The sequence below is a fragment of the Hemibagrus wyckioides genome, linkage group LG11 (genome assembly GCF_019097595.1).
Source record: "Hemibagrus wyckioides isolate EC202008001 linkage group LG11, SWU_Hwy_1.0, whole genome shotgun sequence".
Classification (NCBI taxonomy): Eukaryota; Metazoa; Chordata; class Actinopteri; order Siluriformes; family Bagridae; genus Hemibagrus; species Hemibagrus wyckioides.
The window spans coordinates 16,835,434-16,857,163 of record NC_080720.1 but is presented as its reverse complement, the minus strand read 5'-3'; the positions used below and the strand labels follow the sequence as shown (position 1 = coordinate 16,857,163).

General features: G+C 36.4%; 2 protein-coding genes and 1 pseudogene across 4 annotated transcripts in view; all 3 read left to right on the top strand.

The window, feature by feature from the left end:
- Window positions 1-783: 783 nt before the first annotated feature.
- On the top strand, window positions 784-4,652 carry LOC131361442 (uncharacterized; annotated as a pseudogene).
- A 422-nt stretch (window positions 4,653-5,074) lies between these two features.
- Window positions 5,075-13,966, top strand: LOC131361242 (monocarboxylate transporter 1-like). Its single transcript, XM_058402226.1, has 5 exons — window positions 5,075-5,269; window positions 5,758-6,006; window positions 12,225-12,368; window positions 12,481-13,266; window positions 13,421-13,966. The coding sequence occupies exons 2-5, from the start codon at window positions 5,790-5,792 to the stop codon at window positions 13,672-13,674; spliced, it is 1,401 nt and encodes a 466-aa protein (XP_058258209.1). The 5' UTR covers window positions 5,075-5,269; window positions 5,758-5,789; the 3' UTR covers window positions 13,675-13,966.
- A 1,035-nt stretch (window positions 13,967-15,001) lies between these two features.
- Window positions 15,002-21,730, top strand: part of sycp1 (synaptonemal complex protein 1) — a 23,763-nt gene continuing 17,034 nt past the window's right edge. For all 3 annotated transcript variants that reach the window (XM_058403931.1, XM_058403930.1, XM_058403929.1), the window contains exons 1-10: window positions 15,002-15,095; window positions 16,399-16,525; window positions 16,615-16,696; window positions 16,841-16,884; window positions 16,982-17,146; window positions 17,466-17,533; window positions 17,617-17,690; window positions 17,799-17,857; window positions 18,536-18,602; window positions 18,730-18,803. In XM_058403931.1, coding sequence (XP_058259914.1) covers window positions 16,400-16,525; window positions 16,615-16,696; window positions 16,841-16,884; window positions 16,982-17,146; window positions 17,466-17,533; window positions 17,617-17,690; window positions 17,799-17,857; window positions 18,536-18,602; window positions 18,730-18,803 — 759 coding nt within the window. In that variant the 5' untranslated portion in view covers window positions 15,002-15,095; window position 16,399. The remainder of the gene's footprint in view (window positions 15,096-16,398; window positions 16,526-16,614; window positions 16,697-16,840; window positions 16,885-16,981; window positions 17,147-17,465; window positions 17,534-17,616; window positions 17,691-17,798; window positions 17,858-18,535; window positions 18,603-18,729; window positions 18,804-21,730) is intronic.

Genomic DNA, 21,730 nt, shown 5'->3' with positions numbered 1-21,730 from the left:
ATCACCCCCTTAAATGGGCTTTTTCCCCATATATAATTTGTATATATTTCTCCCATATATAATTCATATGTTCATATATAATTCACATTCATAATTCACGCATACCCTTAACATTATTCAAACTCATGCTAGTTTAATTACAGTACTAAGCTACTCAGTTAATTATTTTTTCCCTACACTGAATGCATATTTAAAGAGGGAGTCTCTTTCAACTTGTAGTAGTGTGTATAAATATAATTTACATCAGGCATGTTTACAGGACAGCTAAAAAAAATCACCACTTAGTGATTCATGCTAAAATTATGAGCCTTCTTACATAATCTTCTTTAAAGATCAATTTACCCAAAATAATTTGCTTATTAAATTTACATAATTAATATGTGAACTTAAACGGTATCCAAGATTTATTTTTTTGTTTGAGTTTTTTGGTTCAAACATCTTTTATCAGCATCTTGGTCTATTTTCACTCTGCTTAACACTGTTCTATTTTACCCATAATGCCATATGACTACCTGATAGTTGTGTTTTGACCCAATGAAAATCTGTATCATATAGCTACACTGGAATATGGAACTTTGAGCCCAATGTCTTCTGTCTTTACTACTTTCTATGCTGAATGTTTTCATTTGTACAATGATGAATTATACTAGAAAATGGTGAATGATATGAAGGTCTTGCTCTTGAATGAAGGTCTTACTCCTTTGATTTTAGGAGCCATCTGCAAAACCTGACCATTACTCTTTGTACTCTAAATCATTTATAATGAAGATTCATCAGGCCAAGATGAGGTGTGTGGTGAGGGTGCAGCCAGAGCAACGCACAGGAAGTAATCCTGGTAAGACAGAGTAGGAGCCAGGTCGGGAGATTTTGAAAAGGAGGTTTAAAGGGGCAGGTAAGGAGAAGAAGATTGGGCTGGCAGAATTGAGTGGAATACTCAGGAAGATGCTACTAGACGGAACAAGGAGAGAGCCCAGAAACAAACTGCCTTCCCAGCAAACCCCTTTGGGGTTACAAGACAGTTGCTAGGACAGAAGCACAGTGGCCACCTCACAGTTTCAAAGGAGGAACTATCTCCAACTATCTCCAGAACACCTACAGCGGTGCAGCACGAAGGGAAGCCCTAGGAGAATCCCAAGCCTTGATCAAGCCTCTGGGTCCAACAACAGCATTTAAGGCCAAAACAAAGGAACATTGGAAGGAGATCCAGACTACCATCAAGGCCGCCAGACACAGTTCAGCACCAGGAACCAATGGGGTGCCATATCTGGTGTAAAAGAGGTGTCCCAAGCTCATGCTCAGACTGTGGAAGATCCTGAGGGTCATCGACTCCTCTGTACAGAGGGGGGGCATACCAGTGGTCCCAGGATGCCTGGAGCACAACGAAGTGGTAACACAACTGATTAGAGAGGCACATGAAGGGAAAGGGGACCTGGCTGTGCTATGGCTGGACCTAGCCAATGCATATGGATCCATACTCCATGCACTGGTGAATACCACTCTAGTTTGATACCATGTGCCTAGCAACATAAAGAGCCTCATTATGTATTATTATGACAATTTCAATCTGAGGTTCACTTCTGGGTAAATTATAGCACCATCTGGAGAAGGGTATTATCACTGGTTGCACCATTTCAGTAAGCCTTTATTCCCTGGCCATGAACATGCTGGTCAAGTCAGCAGAGCCAAGAGAGTGCCAAGGGCCAGTGACCAAATCTGGAGTGAGACAGCCCCCCATCAGAGCTTTTATGGACGATTTGACAGTTAAAACATCATCAGTCCCAGGAACCAGGTGGATTCTGGAAGGTTTGGGAAAACGAATTAAATGGGCCCGGATGTGTTTTAAGCCAGTGAAATCCAGGTCTCTGGTATTCAAGAGAGGTAAGGTGATGGACCTGTTCCACTTCTCTCTTGGGGTTACCCGTATTCCATCCATCACAGAAAAGCCAAGTGAAGAGTCTTGGGAAAATGTTTGACTGCACTCTGAACAACTCAACCTCAGTCAGAGTCACCAACCAGGAGCTGGACAGATGGTTAATAGAAGTTGATAAATCAGGACTCCCAGGCAAGTTCAAAGCCTGGATATACCAGCATGGTATTTTACCTAGGATTCTGTGGCCACTGCTGGTATATGATTTCACACTGTACATTGTTGAAGGCTTTGAGAGGCGGATTAATAGTCACCTTCAAAGGTGGCTGGGATTACCAAGATCTTTGAACAGTATCACTGTCTATGGCAGCACAAATAAACTTGCACTCCCATTCAGCAGCCTGAGAAAAGAGTTCATGGTAACCCTAGTGAGAGAGGTGCTGCAGTGTAGAGGGTCCAACAATCCAAAAGCTCCCAGGCTGGCATTGAGGTGAGGACTGGAAGAAAGTGGAGGGCAACAGAAGTAGCCGATCTGGTGGAATCACAACTGCACCACAGAGTGCTGGTGGGATCTGTGGCAGTTGGCCGAGCAGGACTGGGCAGCATTCCATCAGCTGACTATAAGGCCAAGGGGAAAGAAAGGCGGTGATGATGGTAAGGCTGCGTCAACAGGGTGCGTGGACCAAATAGGAACAAGCAATGGAGTGCAAGATCACGTGGATGGAGCTTTGGAAGACAGAACCATCTCACATCAAGTTCCTCATCCAGTCACTGTATGATGTCCTGCCAACCTTTTCTGTTGGGGCAAAGCTGAAATACCATTATGTCCTTTGTGCCAGGGAAGAGGGACACTGGAGCACATTCTTAGCAGCTACCCGAGAGCACTAGCTGAAGGTCGCTACCACTGGCACCACGACCAAGTACTAAAGGCAATTGCTGAAGCTGTCGACAGCACTATCGGGCAGTCCAGAGGTCTCCGACAGGGAAGATCCAGCATGGCCTTTGTGAAGGCAGGAGAATATCCAAACACCAAGTCAAAAACCCAGACGGGCCTCTTGAGATTGGCACAAGGCAGGCAGATGAGAGTTGATCTGGGGAAACAGCTTAGATTTCTGGAAAACATCACAGAAACTTCTCTGAGGCTATCACTGTAAAAAAAAATCCTAATTTTACAGAAAATAACTCTAATTTTTTTACAATAGTTTCCCGTTTTTTAAAAGTATATTTAAAAACCAGTAAAATGACCAATATTATCTTTAAATTAACAAATTTACTGCAATTTTAAGGATTATACCATTAATGAAAAATTACAGTAATTCTCATTTTTTTTACAAAAAATACTGTATTATTTTAACTGTATTTTTTCTATCTTAAATTACATAGCAATTTACGTAAAATTACAATAATAAATTGTAATTAAACAGGTAGCTTATTATATTAAATGTTTATGCCCATAATAACATTTTACCATTTCCCACCTTCATTTTACAGTAAAACCCATTTGTATGTGTATGTGTTGTATGTGTATTTCTACATTCAAACTCTGTAATTCTAAAAAGAAATTTAGTTAACTTTTGTCATTACACCAACGCATGTTTTTTTAAAGTTTTAAAACTTAAAGTTTTTTTAAAATATATGTAGGCCAAAATGTTTGATGTTCAATTGACATCAAATCAATGTCATGTTTTAGATGTGAAATTGATGTCATATTGACATCACATTGACATCAATAATTCAGCTGTTTAGCTGGTTTTGTAATGTCAAAAGAGTAATGTTAATTTTGGGGTCATTTTAATTTCAGTTTTTAAGGTTTGGTCTCACTGGCAGCATGGTGGCTTAGTGGTTAGCACAGTTGCCGCACAGCAAGAAGGTCCTGGGTTTGAATCCCTGGTTTGACATGTATGTATATTTGGTTGGTTGGTAATTCTAAATTAGAATACTCACATAGATATAAGTGTTTGGTTGTCTGTCTATATGTGTGACCCTGTGATGGACCTGCAGGGTGGGATAGGCTCTAGCAGACCCCTGTGACCCTAGTTAGGAATAAAGCTGGTATAGAAAATGGATCTCTTCAGACTAAGAAAGTGTCCAAAAGGGCCTGATAAATGAAATATTTCTTACTTTTGTGTCATTATTTTGGTGTTCAAAATAAGACCTCAATATGTTGATGTCAATTTGATTTGCTTTTTTGACTTGTTTTTTGACATAATTTTTTGGCGTCAGTTTGGTGTCATATAATAATAAAGGAAACATCTGTAAAATTACAGTGTTTTTCTGTAAAATATTTAATGCTGTCATTTTATTGAAAGTAGTGGTTCATAATAGTAAAGGAAAAATCCGTAAAATTACAGTGTTTTGCTGTAAAATATTTAAGAAAAATGTATGTAAAATGATTGTTTTTGCATTTTATTTGAATGAACGTATTTTACTTTAATTTTACGTTTTTTGTTTGGCAGCCGCTGCTACCAGTGATTTGACCGTTTTTTTACAAGATTTTTTTTACAGTGTAGACATTGTGCTGACATCAGACTCGTCAAAACAAGTCATTATGCTGGAGCTGACAGGAAATCTAAGGAAATCTAAGGATAGAATGGAGGAGGCGAAAGGCGGAACTGGTGGAGGAATGCTGCAGTCAGGGGTGGCATGTGCAGTGCAGGCCAGTTGGGGGGGTGGGGGGGGGGTCTTTGCAGGGAAGTCACTGTGCAAGGCTGGTTGGGTCGCCAGGACAAGGGGGTCTGAATTTGAAAGACCCAAAACCCCTAAGGACCCCTGGTACTGTCACTGATGATGTGTCCAAGCGCATCAACAGATGTATCTTACATGTTTCCTTAACATTAACCTGTATCCTGCCCAGGTAACTTTTTGTCCTTGCTTGATTTGGAAAAAAATAATCTTAAATGTTGTTATTGCTAATAGCCACTTGTATGGCAATGTGTACTGCTCAGCACCTCATAATAACACTTTGAGGCCTAATAGTGATGCCTATATTTTTCAGACTTAAACATACATTTCAGTAAATGAATACTAGAACTTGAGTCCCGTTGAAAGGGACCTGAGGGATAAGAGAATGAGAAGGTGGAGAGAGGGGACACAAGTGGGCAGTCCTAGTAAACTTTGTGCAGCCAGTAAGAATCTGTTTTCACCTCTGTGTTGACATCAAGAGCCAATAAAAGCAGCACTGCTCTCATTCTGGCACTGTATATTGAATCTGGGCCTGGCTTGTTACATCATCAAGACCTGTGGTGCTTATGATATCCCTTAGTTCAGCTGTGTGTCAGTGCTTTCAGTGTACTGATTACCATTGAATACTAAAGCATCTTGAAATGACTTGTATTGTGGAAAACTAGTGTGCTTTGGAGTTTGTTTTTTTCTTCTGAAAGTGTGCTGAGTGGTGTTCAAAAGGTAAGTGCTCTGCCTAAGAATTATGTGACCTATGAGAGTGGATTCTCTGACTAATCTACCTCGATTGTGAGGTCTGAAAGCATTTGATCTGTAAATCCATCCATCCATCAATCTATCTTGCTTTGCTGATTTGCTGATAAACATAACATATAAATATTTTATATAATGAATTTATTTTGAACAGCTAGGACCATTATAAACTATTTATAATTAGGATCATAGATAGGCTTTGCACTGAGAATGGATTAATTGGATATGGTGTTATGAGGACCCATGGATTGTTTGTTTTGTGGTGTTTTGTGGAACAGAGATGAGCATCTTCCCTCCCAATTATTCTGCTCAAGACCAAATGGGGACAAGTGGTTTAAAAATGGTTTTAATTTTTACTTCATGTGCAACTTATAATACTGGACCATGCTTATAACTGAACGTAATCCAATGTATCTTGTCAGCTTTTTAATTAATAAAACCCTAATCTCTCCTCACAGAAACCCAACTATCATTTAGTGAAGATATCACCATGCCACTTGCAGTTGGCGGTCCCGTGGGTTACACTCCTCCAGAGGGGGGCTGGGGTTGGGCAGTTGTGGCTGGTGCCTTCATCTCTATTGGATTCTCCTATGCCTTCCCAAAGTCCATCACTGTGTTCTTCAAAGAGATTGAAGTAATCTTTAAAGCCACCAGTAGCCAAGTCTCCTGGATATCATCCATCATGCTAGCTGTCATGTACGGAGCAGGTGAGACTACATGGTGCATGAAAAATATATTGTAGAAGTTCTACATTTCTTCTCTTCTTGCTTCTCTTCTCTTCTCATATATTGATTCCGAGTCAGTTTATTGAGGACACCATACAATGCACATGTTTTGTTTCTACTGTATGTCATACAACTCAACTTCTAGTCTAATTATTAAGCCATTCTAGAGCATAACTGACAGATGTCCAGTACATGGAGTCTCTAAGAACCACTGTAGTTAAACCAGAGGTCCAATCTTATCCAGTAAGGGCCAGTGTGGGTGCAGGTTTTCATACCAATCAAGCAAAAGCCACACCTGTTTCCACCTGTTTAATCAGTTGATCATGGCTTTCAATAGACTTGAGTGTGGCTTCTGCTAGGTTGGAATGATAGCCTGCACACACACCGGCCCTTATCAGGTAAGATTGGACACCCCTGACTTAAACCATTGTCTTAATGGTTAAGGTTTAAAAACAGCTGAAACATCACAAAGGCTGGTTACATCTTGACTAGGAGGCAGTCAGAGGCAGCAGAACCAATTGCACCCAGAATCTAATAAATGTTTGATCTCTGCCTCATTTTAATTAATTTCATTAGTTATTTTCAATTACAATTATTCAGCATTCAGAATTATAGACATCAGCCATAAGAAGCATTAGTGAGGTCAGGTATTCATGTCAGGGAGGAGACCTGGGGCACAGTTCATCCTAAAGGTGCTCAGTGGGGTTGAGGTCAGGCCTCTGTGCAGAACACTTGAGTTCTTCCAGTGCAACATTGGCAAACCATGTCTTCATGAAGCTTGTTTTGTACATGGGGGCATTGTCAAGCTGGAATAAGTTATGTGACTATATAGTGTTTTTGAGCTCATTTGGTTGCACTGAAAATGAGGATAATGAGAATAGAGCTAGCTCTATGAGACTCAGCATACCTTGTTTCATTAAGAATATCAGCATCTGTAAAACTTTAGAATACACTGATTCTTAAACAGACTCCCAACACAATCTTTCACTCAGTTTTGTCTTAGAGCACAAGCCAGTTTAATATTGTAATCCTCTTCCCGTGTCCTTTACTTTGATTTACATAATCCTTTGTCCCAGATGGGACAAAGTTGTTCCTAGCTGTCTTTTACTAAGCTTTGCATCAACACCTCTCTTAGTCCACTGATGTGATCGGTGAGGGCATGACATAGATAATGAAGCTTTCAGTACACTCCATTATCTGAAATGGCCTAAATGGAAAGGTTTCCATGGACAGAATGAGCTAGTTGAGTACAAGATGAGCTTTAAACATTACTACTCTGTGAGACAGAGCTCTGAATGGGCAACTCTATCTGCCTCTAGAGCCTGTGTTCTCAGTCAGCCTTTTATTTCAAGAGCAGGGGGTTCAGATGTTTTCCTTGGAGAGAGATCAGGAGATGAGATGCTTCCATCTCCGGTTGCACAGAGCTGAGATTACTACCATCAAATAGCACTGCTAAGTGATGTCAGAGCGACTATAGGTTACTAAATTACTTGTTTATAAAGAGCAGGAAAAAATACTCTAAACTGCACTATTTTGGTTAACCAATTTAAGTGTTAAACCGTAATGACGTTATGCTAAATGTGCATCTTTTATGAGCAGTTAACAGATAAATTGGATATTGTACTTGTTTGGTCATTAATGGGACAGTGATGCAACATGGTGTCAGTTGCTTTTGTCACATTTTTTTGTAAATATTCTATAATTCCTGTTTCTTTGACTCATGATTTTTTTTTTCAATTCAATTCAATTTTATTTTTATAATTTTAACAATGGACACTGATGCAAAGCAGCTTCACAGAGATAGATTTAAATTCTGTTACCTGTTAAAAAACAAACACCTTTTTTATATTAATATCAGAGGGTATATACAATTAAATGAAAGGAACAGAATGTTACAACTAACCCCATAGGTCAAGGGTAGCTTGTAGCTGATTGGAGTGATTGATTGTGCTATAAACTGACCCAAGTCTCCTACTCTCAAATTAACACTAGTTTCCTGAATTTATAAAGAACAAAATCTCATAATTAATTCTTCATTTCAGTTCCAGTGTTCTTTGAGAAAAAAATAAAATAAAGGGGCACTTTGGTAACCAGCTGACAATTTTTCTTTCTTTCTTTTTTTATGCATTTATAAAGTATAAGCATGAGTGTTCTTCAAAAACATTTTTTCATGGTTAAGATATAGATATATATATATATGTATATAGATACATTTTCAACTGGATGCTACATATAGTGATGAATGCAATTTGTTGTGTTTGTAACAAATACATTTAATACATACAATTAAGCCAGCTTTGCTATAAATTAAGTATTTTGTGTATATTCTTTAAAATCTGGGGCACAGAATTACCACAGTTGTAGACTGACCCAGAAAGTTTGTGTAATCCACTTACTTCCAGGGTAAATTCTAAATAACTGCTAGTTAAGCTTTATAGGCATAAACTTCACACAGCAATTTTATTACACAGCACACATATACAGAAGCACTTTTTAGTTTAAGCTTCTGTTAGAAGCCTTTGTTTAACTTCCAAACTTCCACCCATCCTGTATGCATTGAATCAACATTTTAACGATTTGTGGTATCCACAAAATGGCATATACACAACCAGGAAACCAAGCTGAGAAATGTAGTTAAAATGGGATATCAAAACAAGACTGTAACACCTATAAAACTCTGTAATGGTAATACAATGGCAGTAAAACTGATAAGATGCCCAAATTTTAATTAACCATATTAGATATGATCATATGACTACAGTGAGCAAACACTAGTAGATAGAACCTCTGTAAAGCCAGACTGCCATACTGGACAAAGGAGCACAGAACCAGCAGAAATTTGATTGGATTTGATTATGTTATTGCTACAGAATTCATGAAATCAATACCGAACCATGGTGAAGTTAACAATTTGATATGCTGTTTGTTATGTTATACCTTTTTATTGTACCTTACTTAATCAGTCACACTAGCAAGCTGCCTAACTAGCTAGTAATCTGATGAGCTTTATATGATTTACAATTTGTGGAAATATTATTATATTATATATAGTTTAGAAGTGTATACTACATTGGTTTGTCCTATTACTATTACACTGCATATGAGCAAACTTGTAAGATGTCTCTTATTGAATTAAAAGGTGGACTTTTATTGGCCATTTCTGGAAGTTATTCATCCAAGAATATGACTGGGTGGCATATTGGGTGAAACATTAATAAAAAAAATTTTTAAAAAAGAATATCCGAAGATAAAATGCCAAACAAAATTTCATAAGACCAAGAATACACCACGATTTCTTATACTGAGGTTATCAGGCTCTCCAGTGTATTGAACAAATCTTGTCTTGGGCTTTAGCACAACCTCTGTCTTTCACATAGTAAACATCTGTGCACTTTGACTTTTTTGCTGTATACCTAGACAGCCATTCAACAATAACTGTCAGATTGTGTTTGTGCCTGTTCAACACTGTGGTGTTATAGCATAACAGACTGGTGTATATTTCAATTTCCTTCTTTTCATATTTTGATAGGCCAAACCAGCTAAAGTCAGTTTGCTAAGAGAAAAAGACACTCTTATATGTACAGGTATATGTATATGTATATAGGTATAGTTTTTGCATGCTTTTCCACTGAAATCAAATACAATTTTTAAAACTGATCCAAGCATAAAAACTGTCTGTTAATCTGTCACTCATTTTGAGTGTCACTAATTTTTCTGAAACCTTACTTGATGCAATTTTGCTGTGATTAGCTTTGTTCTTATGACGTCTTGAATGAAATAGCCAGTTCATATTCAGTTATACAGTCAGTTTATGATCAGTATATTAATGAGCCAGTGAATTTCTTATTTTCATTTAAGAGTACCGGTGCTGAATTGTGGTTCATGTCTGACTCCACTTCACAGGCATTATAAGGCAAATACAACCTGCTTTGCAGTACAATAATTGCTAATCAGCAGGAAATTGGAAGGCTTAAAATGTTGGGAACACTGATTCTAATATATTACATCTTACAAGGTTGCATTTCTGCATTAGATTAGTGTAAGCATGTAATCTTTTAGAGGTTTGATGTAGGAATTGGTTGGCTCTAGTTGTATAAGGTGGATTATAAAAAGGACAAATAGAACAGTCCATTGTACATTTGGTAATTCTTCCCCTTGCAATCCACTTATAACAATTGTGTCATAATTCCTTTCTAGGTGGCTATTTCCAACCTTTCTTTCCTTATAATTAAACAAGCTGTATTTGTTACTGTGTCTTTAAGATATAAGATCTGTTATCATGGGATGAAATAAGGGATGGCAAACATTTATATATAAGATAGAAAACTGTGAATAACAATAAGAAAAATAATGTCAGCTGCACAACACTTACTAACACTTACCTGTACTATGTTTTCAGTGGAGTCTTCTTCTGAAACCAAATAAGAAGACAATCAGCCAGCTCAACAATGTAAATACTACAGTTTTTGGCATGATGACTAAGGAGAATTCAAATGCATTAGTGGTGCATCTGTAGCCCAGATCGGGCTGCATATTAACAAGTGTTCAGACCAAACGATTCTTAAAACATACAACATTAGAGCCATGTTTGTATCCTTTGGAGGGCTATACTATGACAGATGTTCTTTCTTATAACAAAGAACAGCTCAACATTTAGCCATTTCTGTCCCCTACCCCTCACCAGGCTACCCCCCACACACACATACACACACATCCCCTGCTTGAATAGCTCTGCAGACTGCAGTAATAGCACTCCTTATCACCTCTGTAATAGCCAAGCTGATAATAGGCAGTAAATGTAGGTGTTTATATGTAATGTCCTGACATCACAATCATGTACAAAGAAGGGCAAAAATATACCCACAAAATGTCTTTTTTATACATGATACATGGAAAAACCACAAATGTAAAGGCTTTAACATAAATTACAAAATTATGCAATGAAAAATACATAAAAAATTAGTATATTATTTTATAGTATTTTGAAAATACACTTTTGCAAGAGTTTTGAAACGGATCTGCATTATTTCTTCAGTCTTTGGTGCCACTACAGTTTAGTAGTAGTAGCAAACAGTATCAGTATCTTGTTATGATTTTAACGCATGAACTTAGTAATTCCATTCACATTTTGTTTATATTTGTTTGTTTTGTACAGCTTCTACAGTAAACTCCAGGTAGCATTAAACCCTGTGAATGTAGCTTCTGTTTAATTCTTTGGTTTGTCCCTGTTGGGAGAACTGCCTAGACAGAAGCCTACAACAAAGGGTTTCTCCATTATAAGTTCAAATCCTTAACCATCCAAAGAAGCTGACGAGTATATTATTGCATTAACAATATAATAATAGTCGAAGGACTCCACAGCATTTCATGCTGCTTAATGATTTATAATTAAGATTTGCTGGTATTATATGAAAACTGCCACTTATCACCAGGATACAACATATATTACTCACAAATATTATGAATAATGAATCTTTATTTAGTATACCACCTACTGATGTTTGAATCAGTAACTGAGGGAAACAAGGCAAAGTTGCAGGTTAGTAATAGCTACAGCAGCAAAAGACAATTTCAAATTCTTCTGCTGTCATATGTAAGACTATTAAAGCAACAGTGCCCTCTAATGTCGAAATTCTAGACTATATCAGATTTTATCCACATTTAATATATTTTCCATCAGCAAATGCAGTTGAAGAAAATATTTGCAAAGCTTTTTCAAAACATCATTACGCAGATAGATGACAAAGGGAAACTGGAGGCTCTGTTATGCTGTAGAAGGCATTTCTGGCATGGTTTGGTCTACTTGTCTACTTAGAGGAAAGAGTCAATGCAAATCAATACAGAGTTATTCTGGCTAATCACTTCTACCCTGTGATGAAACATTTCTATCATGATGGGAGCTTTCTACTCTAGGATGACAATCCCCCATTCACACTGAATATCTTAAATAGATCTCAGCCCAGGTGAAAAGAAATAGAAGACAGCACCAAATAAAATCAATTAAAATAAATTAGGTGGTACATATTCTAAAAGAATTGTTTTCATTCATCTAGTGCAGCCTTAAATTAGTCAAGATGTACTAAAGCTGTTCCAATGGTTCTTAAGTGGCCTTATGTTGGTTTGTCTTTCAATTTGTTACCTATCTGTATTAATGAAGAGTACATTTAAATACAATAAATATATTTTTTCATTATCCACAGGTCCAATAAGCAGTATTCTAGTGAATAAGTATGGCAGTCGTCCAATCATGATAGCAGGAGGCTGCCTGGCAGGAGCTGGACTCATTTCAGCATCTTTCTGCAACACGGTGGAGGGCTTGTATTTCTTTGTGGGTGTTGTAGGAGGTGGGTTAGTATAAATATGCATGTGACTGATGTTGAACTTTATAGAGTTGTATATGCAATAGTACAACTTTATTTAAAAATGTGTTTATTTTTTTTACTGTTTAAATTACAGGTTTGGGACTTGCGTTTAATCTCAACCCAGCCCTTACTATGATTGGGAAATACTTCTACAAAAGGAGGCCCATTGCAAATGGCATCGCCATGGCCGGCAGCCCTGTGTTTCTATCCACTTTAGCTCCTCTGAACAGTTGGTTTTATGACCAGTTTGGCTGGAGGGGTAGCTTCTTAATCCTGGGTGGGCTTTTGCTCAACTGTTGCGTAGCTGGATCTCTCATGAGGCCTATTGGGCCAAAACCCAAACCTGCTGTGAAGGAGGCTAGTGCTGATGGAGAGAAGAAGACAGTGATGCAGGTTATCAACAGTTTCATTGACCTGTCTCTCTTCAAACACCGTGGATTCCTCCTGTACCTCATGGGCAACATTGTCATGTTCTTTGGCCTTTTCACCCCACTAGTATTCCTCAGTAATTTTGCCAAAAGTAGGGGTATATCAAAAGAGAAAGCAGCTATTTTACTCTCAGTACTGGCCATTGTGGACATGGTGGTGCGGCCATCCATGGGAACTGTGGCCAACACCAAGTGGGTCCGACCAAGGATACAGTATTTCTTTGCTGCCTCAGTTCTATTTAATGGTGTGTGCCACGTTCTTGCGCCTCTTTCAGTTGATTATCTAGGGTTTGTTATCTATTCCATCTTCTTTGGGTTTGGGTTTGGGTGGCTGAGCTGTGTGCTTTTTGAAACCCTGATGGACTTGGTAGGAGTCCAGCGCTTCTCCAGCGCTGTTGGCCTGGTCACCATTGTGGAATGTGGACCAGTTTTAATTAGCCCTCCATTGTTGGGTGAGTGTGAGAGAGTTGCAGATTTTTTAATGCATATATTTCTTATAACTGCCCTTTAGCAGTCTCTTTTCTAAAAACATAATATAAAACATTTCACATACTAAACTGATACTTTTGTATTTATCTGTATCTGTATTTTATTTTTTTTTTTCAGGAAAATTTAATGACATCTACCATGACTACAAGTATACTTACATAACCTGTGGAATAGTCCTGATGGTGGCGAGCATGTTCCTTTTTATCTGCATGGGCATTAATTACAGGCTACTGGACAAGGAAGCAAAGGAGGAAGCTAGAAAATCACAGCTAAAAGGAAAAGAGGAAGAATCCACCATAGACATTGTAGACAAGCAGACAGCTAGACAGAGAGAAAACAAAGACATTAAAACAGCAGAAGACACTGTGTGACTTCCCCTATCCAGACATGATTGTACACTTTTGTGGAACTATATATGTCATGCATTTTGGCATTGTTGTATAATTTTTATTATTGTGCAATATTTCCATGCCTAAAATTATCACTGGGAGGACACAATACAACATGATTCCATGCATAAGAAATATGTTAGTAATGTTAATGTTTAACATTATTTTAACTGAAACTAAGATATTTTCTCTTTTTATTTGTAAGAGTCAAAACTAATCTAAGGTATTTATAAGGGTATTACAATAACCAGCACTAATAAAATAATGGTTTAAATGTCTTTGTTTATTTTTTGAGTAAACCTAGATTTTATGTTTATAGCCTCCTGCCAACTTACATCAAAGGATTAAAAAATTTTAGTAAGGACATGGCTAAAAGTTTGTGGACACCTGTGGTTCTTCCACACACAAAGGTTTTCCACAAAAGTTGGAGCACACAATTTTACACAATGTTTTTGTATGATGTAGCATTACAATTTCTCTTACCTGGAGCTAAAGGGCATAAGCATACTAGAGCATGGCAATGTCCCTGTGTACAAAGTGGGTCTTTGTCATTATCCAATAATGGAACAACTCGTGTGGCCTACAAAGAGACCTGACCTCAACGCCACTGAACACCTTTGCACCTTCACACCCATCATCAGTGCCTGACCTCTCTAATGTGCTTGTGGTAAATGAACAAATCTCAACGCTCCATAATCTAGTGCAAAACCAGAGAACCTGAAGGGAACTCACGTGAACATGCATTAGCACCACATTAGTCACTGTTACTAACTACTTTCCCATGTTAGCATATTATTAGCAACGTGATTCTTATTAAACCAAAACCTACCTCTCCCAAAGAACTGTCATAATAATAACAACAACAAATATATCATAATATTAATACAATTAATAATAATAATAATAAATTAAGAATTACTATAATAATAATAAATTAAGAATTACTATAATAATAATAATAATAATAAAATCAGATTCCATAGTGTTTTAGAAAAAAATACAATTTAATTTCAAATAAAATTTCAGCAACTTGGAGCAAAAAGCAAACTGGACTGGTAGATAAAGGTAGAATAGCTAAACACACTCTCTTTTCGTTGGAAAGTACAGGGGTCAGTCGAGGCAAACTTCAAGCTCTAAAATGGGTAACTGGTAATTTTACTGTATTTTATCTAAATTTATGTTATTTATAAATTATTTACTCTATTTGTCCATTGCTCTTGTTTTGGGATAGTGATAAATTGTCAATTGCGTGATTTAGCCACATCTGGCAACCCCGTGAATATGCAATATATATATATATTATCCAGCACGCGCGCCAGAAGTATAAAGTCGTTTAGAATACCGTTAGGATCCTGACAGAGCTGCTCACAGAGATACGGCTGATAAGTAAATAAACTAATAAGGTAATTTGACAAACCGTGATTTAAAGGGTCATTTAACATTCACTTACTCTAAAACTGTCCATTTTTTTTTCTGTTAGTCGAATCATTAACAAGCTAGCTCAACTAACCGGCTAATTTTGCGCAAACGTTAGCTAATAATTCACCTCACGTTCAGTACAGCTGAAGCGCCGAGTGACAAAATTACAGAGTTCAAATTTTGAGAGCTAATATTTGCCAAAATAATATTTGTCAAAATAAACTCCTAAAATATGGGTCGTGGGTTATATTTCATCGTGTAATGAATTACAGTTGCTCAAATTTATCGCGTTTGTCCGTTGTGTTAATCGAGTTAACGTTACACAATATTAAGCATGAGTCTCTAAACTCACATTCCTCTTATTGTAATGTCTGTCACTTGACCAAATACTAAAACTGGGGGGGAAAATGACTTAAAGCTAAATTGGTCAGAGGGAAAATCACAAGTCCAGTTTGTTGTAGGAGAATGGTATTCTGCACACTATATTTCACTTTTCTGAGGATCTTTATGAAGTCATTCATACAGGCTGCAGTGTTTATTCAGGGCAATGTAAGATCTACCTTCCAACCAAAATCTATTCTCATCCATTCATTCATCTTCACTAGCCACTTTATCCTCAGGGTTACAGTGGATCCATAATGAGATGGGAATAAAACCTGTATGAAACACCATGTCCACTCACACATTCACACCCAAGGGCAATTGATCAATTCCCTTAATGATGTTTTTGGATGTGAGATGAAATGTCTTTAGCACAAAGAGAACATGAGAATCAACACAGACAGTAAACCCAAGCTCAGGTTGTGAACAGAGACCATGGAGCGTTTAGGTGGTAATGCTACCCACTGCCCCCAATATGCATTTTGATTAACAGAATTTAGTCCCATTGTTTTGAAGAGAATCAGGGGAGCTGTTGTCTCATCAGTGTGCCCATGTGACAGATGCTCTGTTTAACCAGTTCCTTCAGGATTTCATGATATTGCAATCACAGAAATGTACACAAAATCAATCATATTTGGAAGTACTTGCAAATTTTCAATATCTTGGAGAGGCTGTTTAAAGAGTGTAGTGTTTCATACATTTCATTATTGGGTTCATTTGACCTTTTTCTGTTTAACAGCTATTAATTATTATTTATTCCTTTTCCCAACAGACCAGTTTATGAGAACAAACTGTGTCTGAAATGGAATCGTATTAACACACCTTGAAATTACGGAAGTGCCTGTTTGCTTTTCAAGAAACTTGTCAGACAGACAGCAAGCTAATTCTTTTCCCATTATGTTGCAGCATGGAAAAAGCATTTAACTTCAAACTGTTAGTGCCTCCAAGACACAAGCTAGGTCCGGTGTCAGCTGTAAAGCCTCAAGATACTGGGCTGAATGAAGAGAACAGAAGCTTTACGGCACCGGTTAAGGTGAGTAGAAATAATAGTGGGATGTTCGTCAATTTCTGTAATTACTGTAGTTGAAGATATTACTTGGTGTGTGTATGCTTTTTCTTCAGAGTTTAAATAAATGTTTTGAAAAAGACACTATTTCAAACAGCAAGATGGTGTTGCCTAAAGAGTACCCAAGACCAGATAAAGGTGCAGAGATGCTTTTCATATAGAGCCATTATTTAAATAAAATAAAAATAAAAAATTAAAATGACATTTTAATTGTGAAGCAGTAGAAATGTTCGTTATTCTGATGTGTACGGAACATAATATTTCGAGTTTGCTGTTTTAAAGAGATCACAAAGATGAGTGCTGTGATGCCAGTAGAGAAAGAAGGGGTGAGTGAATTCTTCATGTTTGTGTTTTTGATATGAGTTTAATTGTATGTAACTGTAATGATTTTTTATTAATGTTTTATTATGTATGTTGTGGTAGCCTCCGTTGAGATCCAGTCAGTTGTATTCCAAACTGTATGAAGAGGCTGAAAAAATAAAAGCTTGGAAATTGAAAATGGACTATGATATGTCAGAAAAAGATAGAAACCTTCAGGAAAATAGAAGGACAATTGAGACACAGCGCAAGGCCATCCAAGAACTTCAGGTAAATCTGTCTCTGATCAGACAGATAGCTCAAATCTGATTTGTGTATGTTTATACAATAAATCAGAAGATGCTCACATAATTGGAATTGCAAACTCCATCTTTAAAAAAAAAAATGGTGTGGTTTGTGATGAATATGTGAAGGCCACTGTGATGTGTTCTGCTGTAGGTCTGTTCCAGATTGTTATTTATCATTTTTATGTTTTCAATTGCGTAGAAACTGTATTTAAATGTTAATAGTTTGTGGGTTTTATTTGTAAAGATTCTATTAGTTATTGAAACTTTTTTTTAATGTTAAATAACTGATGGTTTTGTTACAGTTTGAAAATGAGAGTCTCAGCATGAAATTAGAGGAACAACTAAATAAAAATGAAGATATGAGGAATAAGTATGTATAGCAAATATTTTTAACTCAATGAATTATTAATAAATGATTAAATTAGTAATTAATTGTCTTTTTGAACTTTCCAGACACAATGCGACAAGAAATTTGTGCAACATTCTGAAGGACACTTTTGAAAGATCTGTTGAGAAAATGAGCCTGTGTAAGTGATGCTGTAGAAGTCTGATGTATCCAGTAGGTCTTACTTAATGTGTAATTATAAATGCTATTTTCCCCATGTTAAAACAACAAGTGTAATTTGATTCTTTAGTTGAGGCAGACAGAGAAGAAACTCATGGCCTCTGCTTGCAAAACCATGAAACTATTCAGGTAAATTATTTTTCATAGTACGAAAAACAGATGCAGAATTGCATTGAGATTAAGAACATGTGACTCAATCAATATTTTTCAAAAATGGAATTTAAAATGGTAGCGTGGTATTGTGCATGTCAGTAGCATTGTGGTGGTCTGGAAAAAATGTTGCATGTTGCTGTGGCTGGATACTGGTAAACAGCCCAATATTAGCTTTTAGCCAAAATACGATGCATTAATCAGTGTGAAAATGTTTATTTGATTCATGTGTTACATGCCAAATTTCATACTAGCTTCAATGACAGATTTGTCACGCAAGTTACTATTATCTACATACACTCATCAGAGGCATCTTTACTTCCAGCAGTTTAGACAATAAGTGTTCATGTTTTTCAGTGAACCGAATAGAATCTTTAAATGCTTTAAATCATTTGATGCATTTTTCCCTTTTCACTTCTTGAGTTCAACACATTTTAAAATTATGTAACTTGTGGTTCAGGGATGTTAAAAATGTTATATATCTACGTAGTATCTGTAGCTTTCAGAATTGCATGCAGTAAAAAATGCTGCAATGTAAGTGGGTTTTCCTGGCTACCATAAATTTCAAATAATTCTCACATTTAGCAGAATAAATGGTCAATTAATATTGTGTTTTGATACGGCTTTCAAAACATGTGGTTGTGTTTTTTCATTCAGAGGATGGTTGCTGCCTTTGAAAGTCTCCGGCTGCAAGCAGAGGCTGACCAGCTAGAAATGTTCAAAGGTAATCAATGAGGAGTAAGAAAACTCCTAAGTTCTAAAAAAAAAATGTGGTGCATTTAAGCTATGCACTATGGCTTGTTGTTACGTAATTAAAATACTTTCAATGTCTATTTGGACATATCACACAGCTAAGGAAGGCCTTAAACAATTTGAGGAGCTTAAAGTGAGATTTGAGAATGAGTATCACATGAAGGAAGAGAAGGTAAGTGCACATGTTTACTCTATTGGCCAGTATTTGCAGCACAAAAAAATAACATTTATTACTGTGTTGAAATTTTTGATAATATTTTAGTACTTGTTCCTGATGGTTCGCAGGACTTCATTAGTTCCTTATATATCTAAATGAGATCAAGTGAAATGCTCGATCATTTTAAATCAACACATCCTTCTATGTTGCAATATAAATATGACAGCAGCCATAAATGATTTAGGCCAGGTCTGTAGTCCCCTCTGAAAATATTGGAGCAGCAAAACTGATGTATTTTATGTAGTAGATAAAACCTGAAAATACTTTGACCTTATTTCAGGCATTTAACCAAAAACCCCTTCAAAAAACCCAATGACTTTGAGAGAATGGAATTGGAAATGCTAAAATGTTCATTAGGACTAATTCTTCCAGCAGTCAGTGGGCAGTGAGAATCACCTAGATACACACCAACAAACTGACAAAGTGACAAAATATTTGCAACGAACCAGGGTTATGCTATCTTCCAGGCTGGCCTACAAAAATATGTCATCCTTGTAGCATTCTATTGCAACTAGGTGCAAAATTCCAAGACACTCAAATTTTTTAAATACAAACATTGTCTTAAATGTTTATTTCATGACTACTGCATTATTAAGTCAATAATGTTAGATTCCAAACATTACTTTTCCAACAGAAATATAAAATATTATAGGAAAATGTTTGTATGGCTGTAAAGAAAGCAAAATATTATGTACTACACCACTTTTCAGCCAAAAACATAACATCAAGTTTATCTGCAAAAACAAAAACAGTCAATCTCCACAAGAATTGTTGCAGGTTTCCCAAGATGCTCAGAAAAAAACTTGCCAACTATTTTCCTTATAAAACTACCCAAAGTGTACCTGAGACAACTGATGCATTTTTAAACAACAAAAAAAGAAAGTAATGTTACACATAATGTTGACTTTTGGTTTTGCTGTTTACTACTGCACTTAATAGTTTATGGCATTTCTTTGCATGTGCTAAAGCCTTTTGTCTTTTGTACACTACTAATTTCCTTTGTCTCCAAATGCATTTTATAAATTTAAGACCTTAATACATTTAATAATGCTGGATCTAATATTACCCCCTATAGTAAAAGATAACTTTGTAGACTTCTTTCAGAAGAACATTTCAGAGGATCTGCTTTTCTGCTGCTTTTACCCATTATTACAGAAAAACAATTGTGCACATTAATTTAATTGACATTTCCTAAATAACAGATCTATAAGACCTATGTTTCTCAGCTGTGATCTTACACCCTGTGGATATATATATATATATATATATATATATATATATATATATATATATATATATATATATATATATATATGTATATGTATATATATATATATAGAGAGAGAGAGAGAGAGAGAGATAGCTAACATATATATTGGGAGACAGAGGGACCAAATTGGCCGTGCTGTTGGGGTGGGAGGGATGGCATACTGTCTCCTCTGTCAGTCACAGGGACACTTAGACATTTCTGAGCTCATGTTCACGGAAGAAGGCACATAGCACTTTCCAACAAGTGGGCAGCAGTTTGGAAAGATGAAGTGGCTGGCACCCCTGCATTTAGTAATTTCTGCACCTCTCTCTGCCAGCATAACATCACTAAGCCTTCTCCATAATCTGGTCCCAGTAGCATCCAGCCCTAATGTTTTTGGTTAGATCAGGGGTCTCCAACCTTTTTTCCTCTGAGAGCTACTTTGACAAAGTTAAGGTGGCCAAGAGCTACTCATGTTATATTATTAGTAAAATTTATTTACATAGCTTATTTCCATAAACCAAACCAGCTAGATAGGCCATTTTTTTAATGAATTAAAAAATATATAAATGTTAATATCGAATACTCGTTTTTTGCAATAAATCATTTTCAATTCACATAAGCAGTATTAATTGTATCAAGTTAACTGCTGTAGATTTATCAATTATTATCAGATTTTATTCATTCACATGGATTCTGTTCGTTATCAGCAAACTATTACTTAAATTTAATTCCATTTCGTTAAAAAAAACGGAACAACTTTAATGTTGAAGGTAATATTAACTTTGAAAACAGAGACCTGAAATTGTATTGGACTTCATGTGATTAAATAATAGTATTTTTTTGGCCATTCATATGTTATTTCACTGAGAAATATTAAACAGTATTTTACTACGAAAGACCATCTGCACTAATAAGAAATGTCTACAGCACACTCTTCCTGCATCTTCATGCAGCATGATATATTCATTCAACGCTTTTGCTTGGTAACATTATTCCTAACGCTATTGAACAGCAACTTCCAAATTGAATTGATCTGTCATGTGTTTTCTTTATCCTTTATCTAAACTACTTCAATTTGTGCTTATAGATTTAGGTTTATATAACGCTTCCATGTACGGTCTTGGTGCTAGCTGTGTGTAAAATGTTCATATTCTATCAAACTTTAGGTGAGCTAATCAGAAGTGACATGTTGGAGACCCCTGTTTTAGATAAATAAGACTTTCTTTTCGCATGCCTTTCGAATGGTTTGCTGACATGGAGGGGATGAATTGTAGATTTGAAGACTTAATATAGCCCAAAATACTACCTTCTTCTGCAGCACTTTAGGAGCATGTTCATTATAGCTTGGATTGTTTTGATTGCTGTTATTATTGCCTATGGATATGCATTTTGGCGCATATTGGTATCTTATCTATGCTATTGAATGAAGAAATAAGGTTCATTAGAGTTCTGAAACATTGTAGTGAAAAATAGGTTTTTATTTATAAAATCATCAAAAGTGATAATTCAAGCTAAAAATTAACAGTTCTGCCAAAGTGCATGGACCATATTTTGTTGGCTCACAACAAAGATTTTCCTATCAGTATTACATTTTGCCACTGTTTTTGTCCCATGATAATGACAACAGTAC